This window comes from Antechinus flavipes, chromosome 5, assembly GCF_016432865.1.
Source record: "Antechinus flavipes isolate AdamAnt ecotype Samford, QLD, Australia chromosome 5, AdamAnt_v2, whole genome shotgun sequence".
Lineage (NCBI taxonomy): Eukaryota > Metazoa > Chordata > Mammalia > Dasyuromorphia > Dasyuridae > Antechinus > Antechinus flavipes.
Window position 1 is genome coordinate 207,780,426 of NC_067402.1, and position 9,079 is coordinate 207,789,504.

The 9,079-nt window shown below is 34.1% G+C and overlaps 1 protein-coding gene across 1 annotated transcript; it reads right to left on the reverse strand.

Moving 5' to 3' along the window:
- Positions 1-7,424: 7,424 nt before the first annotated feature.
- Positions 7,425-8,206, reverse strand: LOC127537964 (cysteine-rich and transmembrane domain-containing protein 1-like). The gene is given in 2 exon segments (XM_051961341.1): positions 7,425-7,675; positions 7,677-8,206. Coding segments are annotated over 2 exon segments (321 nt in total). The 5' UTR covers positions 7,937-8,206; the 3' UTR covers positions 7,425-7,614.
- Between the last annotated feature and the right edge of the window lie 873 nt (positions 8,207-9,079).

Genomic DNA, 9,079 nt, shown 5'->3' on the forward strand with positions numbered 1-9,079 from the left:
AATAGATATGAACCTCCCTCCCCAACAAAAAAGATGTATAAATCTTCTTACCCTTTACCTTCATTATCCTCTATAGTTTACACTCGTTATCTTACTGTTCCTAACATAAGACACTCCATTTCCTGACTGAGAATTTTTACTGACTGTCCTCTTTGCTTAAAATTCTCTACTTCTTCATCTTTATTTTTGGTTTCCTTCAAATCCCAGCTAAAATTCTCCTTTCTCTGAGAAGTCTTCTCTGATTCTGTTCAATACTTATACTTTCTCTCTGTTATGTATCTTCAATTTATCCTGAACATATCTAGTTTGTACTCCCCCTTTAAACTGCAGTTTCCTTCAAAGCAAGAACTTTACTTTGTGTTGCCAGTATCTAGTATATAGTTAAGTACTTAATAAATGGTTATTGATCAACTGACTTCTAATTGACTAAGAGAAGGCTGATAGCTTCACGTGGGATTACATTTAATATATATAAGTTTCAACTGAAAGTCCTCCCTCTCTCATTTATTTAGATTTTAAGCAATTTCCCCAAACAATTTCCAGAGTTCTCTTTGTATATAATTTCAAAAATTACTGCCCCCTCCTCCAATAGATTTTTGGGACCAATTAGGTAAAGTACTGGGTCTGGAATTAGGAAGATCCAAGTTCAAATCCAGTCTCAGATATTTACTAGCTGTGGGATCCTAATCAAGTCACTTAATCCTGTTTACCTCAGTTTCCTTACCTGCTAAGTGAGCTAGAGAAGGAAATGGCAAACCCCAAGAAAACCCCTCACTGGGTCATGAAAAGTTGGGCACAGCTGAAATAACTGACCAAGCAAAAGAGAAGAACATTTAGTCACTATTGTTATACATATAATTCATGACTCTTCAAGGACATAATTATTCATTGGCAAAGTGAATCAATTCTTGCTTTAGGAGCCCACTGGATATAAACATTTAAGGGGAATTATTTGTGTTCATCTTTTGACCTTTATTCCTTCCAGATAAGTGGGGGGGGTGGTGGTTTTAATAAGGTTCATCACAAATGAGTCATTACAGTGCTAAAGTGGTTCAGGAGAAGGTTGTAAATTTGAGATTAGGTTTTAAAATGTTATCTGGATATAACATGTGAGTATCTGCATGATGTCACTGTGTGGTTGCAGCCAAGCAGAGACCCACTGACATCATGGGCATGCTTTTGCATCTCCATTGACATAGAGAAATCATTTGCTTGTCTCTTGCTTTAGTGATTATATAATTTCTTACATTCTAGCTGCAATTTCAGTGTAATAGGGGAAATTGTATACTTTGTTTTGTATTAATCTTGCCAAAAGTCAGTTGCACTGACTGAAACTTTTTTTTTAGAATGTTGGGTAGGTATTTGCTAGGAAAATAAAGGATGACATAGAGAATTCACTTTGAATTATTTTTGTTTAATTAGACTTTTCAGAAAATAAAGGCTTAAAATCTAACACATACTTTTGGGGACAAATCATTCTAAAAGCAATTTATTGTATAGAGTACCTAAATACTTAATGCAGATTTTTCTGAGCCTTTCCTTCCCTTCTCCCCCAAGATTGGTAATCTAAATATACACACACAACCCAGAGTCACGTGGGTGACTGGTTTCTGCTTTAGTATGCCTCATGACAAGACTAGTTGGCAGAGAATCACATTTGCTGTTGTAGCAGTTAAAAAAAGTCTGAATTCTACAAAGAGAAAATTTGAATAGAGTATTTTTTAAAATGAGTAATTCATTTTAAATATTTATGTTTGGATATTTATCTGAACTGAGAAGTTCATTAAAATCTTTTATGTATACCAACAAATTTTAAAAATCATCTAATAGCTATATATCACAATAATATTGTCATTGCATAAAATAAATATATATTAATCTATGTATAGATGTATGTCTATAAGTATGAATTTATATGTACATCTGTCTGTGGATCTGTACATATTAGATTGATACATATGTAGTTCTATATACAGAGACAGAAACATATCTAGATGTAAATATACATATATTTATGCTTGTGTTTATATATACATATATGTGTGTCTATGTATTCATTTATATACCATTCCTTCCTTCCTTCCTGGTCATTTCCAGTCATCTTGACTTATGTCTTGTCACTGAACTCATATAGCTCTGGGGGAGAGAGTGAAGCTGATGACTTTGCACAGCTCTGTCTCACTTGAATCTAATTCACTTGCAAGTCAAGACAACACCCTCCTAATGTCATTGGCCCTCATCAAGATCAAAGGACGAATAATAATGTCTATGTATGCATGTGTTTATTAATGCATATATGTGTCTGTATTCATTTATTCATTCATCAGTTATCCTCCCTGCCTCCCTCTCTTCCTTCTGGAATTCTCAGGGAAGACAGACACTGAAGGATCAAAAAGTGATATCAGTATGAACGATTGGCTTTAACAACCTAATTATCTCAATGGTAACTCTATGTTAACTTTATTGTAGCCATGAGAGAGAATATAGTATAGTGTAAAAGAAAATGATTTCCAAGCCAGGAATACTGGACTCTGAAGTATTATCTCTGACTTAAACTTCTCGGTGACTTCAGTTAACTTCCTCACACTCTAAGAAGCAAAGAAGGTGCCCATCCTTCACAGGTGGATTGTTTAGAGTGAATTTTTTTACTGAGAAGTTCACTATTCCATTGAAATCCCAGTTCCATTACCTATCCTGTGTGTATTTATTTTTTTAAATGCATGCATGTATGTATGTATATGTATACATACATACATGTATATACACATATAGCTGTGTATACATCTATTTGTATGTGTATACAATGCATGCACTTATATATATACACATACACACATATATGTATGTGTATGATATTCTCTCTTTCCATCAATAGCATATAAACTGCTTAAAAGATTCCCCCCTCAAATCACTATACTTAGCCCAAAGCTTTACAAATAGTGAACTATTTTTTAGCAAGCACACTGCAAAAATCTATACAGAACTCCCTTGATTCATTTTGCTGATGCCTCCCTATTTTGTAGATGAGAAATCTGAGGCAGAAGGTAGTTGTTAACGAGTACGTCTTTTTTTTTTTTTTTTGCCTATTCTGAATTTCTAATCTTTAAGAAGACTAAATGTTTAAAATTTATCTGAATAATTCTAAAATTTAGCCTTCAATTTATTAATGAATTTCTCATAATAGGTCTTAAATTGAGATCAGACTTCTTTCAGTATCCAAGTAGTAGTTGATAGATAATAGTTCTCTTGAATTGGGACTGATGTAGTATTAAGTACACTGGCTTTGATGTCAATACATCAAGGTTAAAGCCCCATCTCAAATTTTATTAACTGATAACTAGTTAATTCACTTCAAGACTTTCAAACTCAATTTGCTTATCTGTTAAATATAGGTATTCTTTCTACCAACCTCACAGGGATGCCTTAAGAATAATGTAAGCATAAAACTATATAAGATGATATATTATTACAATTGTACAGTTATACATAACTTCCTGGGATCATTTGCAATCAGATGAGCTTCTAAAGCTTTCATGAGTTTCACACATTAAAATAATTAACATATTTTGTCAAAATGTCAGACTTCTATATATTTTTCCACATCTTAGTTGTCTATTGTATTTATATACTGTATTAGCTTTCAGTCTTTAATATTTGAGCTGTTGCTAACTTTTGCTAATTACCAAAGCAATTAGATCACTTGATGAGTGACTTAGTAGTTGAATTAATCTTATTATAGTTTAAGATAACTAATTTTCATTATTTCACTTTCTAATCAATATTTCAAAATGAAAACTCTTAGCATAATATAGTTCTGGTAATTAAAATAATCTATCATGTCTGTTTTAAAATAACCACCAAGCTTAATGGAAGAAAAGAACTGGAAAAATAATTGTGTACATATGAATCCTTTTCCTTTCTTTGATGTCTTTGAGGTATAGACCTACTAGTGGAATTGCTGGGTCAAAGAGTATGCACAGTTTAATAGCTTTGGGGCAAAGTTCTAAATTGCTTTCCAGAATGTCTAGACCAAGTGTATTAGTTTACCTATTTTCCCACATCCTCTCCAGCATTTATTGTTTTCTTTTTTCTTTTTTTTGGTCAGTCTGATGAATGTGAGGTGTTACTTCAAAATTGTTTTAGTTTTCATTTCTCAAATTATTGATGATTTAGAGCATTTTTTCATGACTATTGGCAGCTTGAATTTCTTTCTCCGAAAACTATCTTTTCATATCTTTGATTATTCATCAATTGGGGAATAAGACTAGTTCTTCTAAAATGCAATTTCACCAACCCTTTCATCATCTCCAGAAGACTGTTCACACTTTCTCTTTAATCTTAACTTTTCCTTATATACTTACTATCTCCTTTCTTGCTGCCTACATACTTGCTCATGTCTCCCCATCCTTAAAAACCCTCGCTTAATCCTACCTTACAAGTCTTCCTTTCCCGCCAAACTTTTTGGGAAAAGCTACCTCTACTTGGTTCTCTCCAACATTACCTTAATTTCTTAATTGCTGAAATCATTGGTAATTTTTAAATTCTCCCAGTTCTTAACCTTCTTGTCACACTGGAAATTATTGATTATCATCTCCTTTCTTCTATTTCTTCTCTGGTTTCTTGTTTTTTCCTCTTATATATCTGATAGATCCTGAGTTTCCTTTGCTGAATTTTAGTGTTGTTCCCATTAAATTGTGATCTGAAAAATCAGATCAACAAGGAAAAACAATAAGAAAGGAAACAAAATGCAAACAACAACAAAAGGAGTGAAAATATTGTGTTGTGATCCACATTCAGGTCCCACAATTCTCTCTGAGTGCAGATGTCTCTTTTCATCACAAGATCATTGAAACTGGCTAGAATCATCTTGTTGAAGAGAGCCATGTCCATCAGAATTGTTCATTGTATAATCTTGTTGTTATGTACAATGTTCTCTTGGTTCTTCTCACTTCACTTGGCATCAATTCATGTAAATCTCTCCAGGTCTGTCTGAAATTATCCTCCTGGTCATTTCTTATAGAACAATAATATATACCATAACATATTTAGTCATTCTCCAATTGACGGGAACACACTCAGTTTCCAGGTCTTTGACTCTACAAAAAGGGCTATCACAAACATTTTTGCATGGGTGGGTCCCTTTCCCTCATTTATGATCTCTTTAGGATACAAGTCCACTAGAAACACTGCTGGATCAAAGGGTATAACATCTTCCTTTCTAAGTGGTTTCATGATCTGTAACTTGTAAGTATATTGTAAATACATACATACATATGTTGTTTTCTCTACTGGAATGCAAATTCTTTGTGAGCAATGGCAATTTTTGCCCTTTTTCTTCTAAAAGCATACTTCATGACATATAGTAATCTTTTAATAAATGCTTATTGATTGATTGAATGATGGACTTATTTCATTGGGCTCATAGTGGCTGAGGGTTGCTAAGCATATAATCTCTAATGATTGATTGATAACTTCTGGTGAAGGATGGACAAATTACTTCATTACTCTCTTATGATCTCATGGCATATAATGAGATCATTATATATCTAATTATACATAGGCATATAATCTTAGCTCTTGTGTTGTCTCTTCAGGACCAGCCATCTCTGCTCGAGCTTGCTAGAGTATGCTCTTTTGTCATAGCTACCATACACAGCTAACAAAAGCCAAATGGTAACTCCATTTTAAAAGTATTTTCTTTTAATTATCACAGGTAGAAATCACAGCCCTTTGTTACAGACAACTAAGTAATGTAGAATTGGACTATTCTCAAATCCTCTCTAGTTTAACATGCAAATGATTTTGAGACAAGGCGAAAGCTAAGCATTAGAAAGAAGCAAGGTTGTTGTCACCATGTTCTTTTCGTTATTTTTAGTGCTCTATTTTTGCCAAAAAAGCACTACAGTCTTTGTTTCCTTATACCTGAAACCCCATAACTCTGAAAACTATTATCAATTTCTTCATCTCTAAAGTGGGAAGGAAGATTTCTTCCTGTTCTAATTCTCATAATTTTTGCAATTCTAGCCAATTTTTGTCATCTACAACTTGGTATGAATGAATTTTGTATCTTTTTTTCTGAAAGTGTTTAAGAGAAATAGATTCTTGAAAAGGGTAAAATAAGTTTGGGTACTTTGAGAATGTGGATAAAAGGGCAAATGACAAGAAGCTGAATATGCTGGAGGAAAAAATTACTTATTTCCTTGTTCTGAATAGAGGGAACCAAAGCAAAAGTAATCTTCTCTCCTCTTTCCTTCCCCACCTCTCGCAATAACCATATACAGTAATCTGTTTGAACTAAAAATAGAAAAATTTATTTTTACAACACATGTTAAAAAAAGGTTGCTTTAAGCTGAATCTATCAAGATATCAATCTACTCAAAATAAATTTTACATGAAAATGATTAAAAATAATTTGTAGCATTAAGAGGAATTCTTGTAGCGCTTCTTTGAGATTGGGGCTAGTGTCACAGGTGAGGACATATTAAGTCCTTTAGCAGAAGAATTTAGAAATGTTGGCTGTGAGTTGTTAGAACCTTTTGTGCTTAGCCATAACTGCAATATTGTGCTAACTATGCAACACCATGAAGTCATTTTAATTACTTGAAATCATACAGGGTAAGAAATTAATGTACTTTACCATTAGCCTCCAACTAGAATAATAGTGATCTCCAATAGGTCTTGTTAATCACCTTGAAGATCTGGCTTTTGGTTGTGAACAATATATGACTCTTCATTTAAAACTTAATCAGATGCCCATCAATTGGAGAATGGCTGAATACATTGTGGTATATGAATATTATGGAATATTATTGTTTGGTAAGAAATGACCAACAGAATGATTTCAGAGAGGCCTGGAGAGAGTTACACGAACGGATGTTGAGTGAAACGAGCAGGGCCAGGAGATCATTCTATACTTCAACAACAATAGTATATGATGATCAATTCTGATGGACCTAGCCATCTTCAGCAATGAGATGAACCAAATCAGTTCCAATGGAGCAGTAATGAACTGAATCAGCTACTCCCAGCGAAAGAATTCTGGGAGATGACTAAGAACTATTACATTGAATTCCCAATCCCTATATTTTTGCCTGCCTGCATTTTGGATTTCCTTCACAGGCTAATTGTACAATATTTCAGAGTCCGATTCTTTTTGTACAGCAAAATAACGGTTTGGTCATGTATACTTATTGTGTATCTAATTTTTTTTTTTGAATTTTGAAAATTTTTGTTGACAAGGGAATATCGAAACATAATTAAGGAGTTAGAAAAGAAATCATTCCGTGGCTTGTATTGTTGCATATTTTGCCACCACCATAAACAGTACAATTTAATATGATAAATATAAATTTCATATTCAAGCCTCTGGCGAAAAAAATCACATCACATTTGTTAAAGTTTAACAACAACAAAAAAATAGAAAATTAACATTAAAAAGATCATGTTACTAACTTAAATGGCAAAAATCACTACAATCTAGGATTCCATTAGGCTGTAATTGAGATGTTTGTGCAGAACCTGTCATCATTCATTATAGCAAGAGAAAGAGATCAGGACTCAGAACTCCATCATCTGAGGATTCAAAGCCTTCTGGTAAGAAGAGGTTGAGAGTGGTCAAGTGAGCATGTCCCAAAGGCAACAGCAACAGAGAGCAGTCCAGCAAGCTGTGAGGCAGGCCTGTGTCATTCCTTCTTTGGTCTTCCACTACATATACTGTGGTTTTGGGAGCTTCTGGAGGTGGTCCACCCTGCCAGCCATACTGTGGATAGCCTTGATATGGATACCCTGTATTAGGGGGTGGATAAGGCCCTGGAGGCCCAGCAGGGTAAGGCCTAGCAGGAGGATATGCTTGAGAACTACCTGGTTGCTGTATATATGGTGGATATGGGGCAGTTGGGCCTGGGTCCGAGTAGGGTGGAGGATTTCCATAATTCATGATGGAATGAAAACCTTGCCTCCAGCGTAGCCGCGGCCAGTTGGGAACACCCTCACTCCGATGCCGGAAGAGAGAGAAGGAACACGAGCGTCCGCAGCACCTGCCGCTTCGAATGCTGAAACCCTTGTGTATCTAATTTATACTTTAATATATTTAACATCTACTGGTCATCCTGCCATCTAGGGGAGGAGGTTTGGGGGAGAGAGGGGAAAAATTGGAACAAAACGTTTGGCAATTGTCAATGCTGTAAAATCACCCATACATATAACTTGTAAATAAAAAGCTATAGAAAAAAAATAAAACTGAATCATATCTTGAAAAAAGACTTATTAAATGACATTTAAATCTATTACAGTGCCTAGGACTTAAAATATTGTTCATTTGAGTTATTATTACACTTTAAAAAGAGCCTTAAATGTAGAGAGCAATGACCCTTAACAACTTTGGGTGTTTTAATTCTTTTTGATAGATAATTGATATAAAATGTAGTTATTTTAATTGAATACGAGGACATGATCATTCTTATTTTTGGAATTTTTTTTGCTTCTTTAAATTAATAGTATTCTTTCTAAATACTAATATGAATTTAAGGAATCACTCCTTGGTTACAATATGGAATTACATACAGTTACAGATTCTATGGAAGAAGGGCTTAAAGGAGTTTTGGTTTATGGTACTATGACATAGTTTGAGTACTTAGGGGTGGAAAAGACCCTGAATTCTCAAAAACTATAGAAGGATATTATAATAACATATAATATTAAGCCAGAAGGAATTTGAATATGGGACAGGTGATAGGCTATATGATGTTGGTCATCTGAGTAAGTGGTAGGAGTTCTCATTTTCTTTTGACATGGCAATCACAGATGAAGCATAATAGGCTTGCTAGCCTTGTAGTCAGTAAATTTTGTTTCTGAAACATACCAGTTGTTTGACCATGGACAAAACTCTTAAAACCATAAGTTATAGATGAATTGTTCTTAAGCATTGGTGAAAGGAATTTCCATTTTGTGTGTTCCCTCAATTATAATAATCACTAATGAAGTGCTATTCACCCTCCCCAAAGATAAATCCACAAACTCAAAAATACCAAATGACACAGCCCTATGTACCTAATATTTGCACATGTACATGTATGTGCAT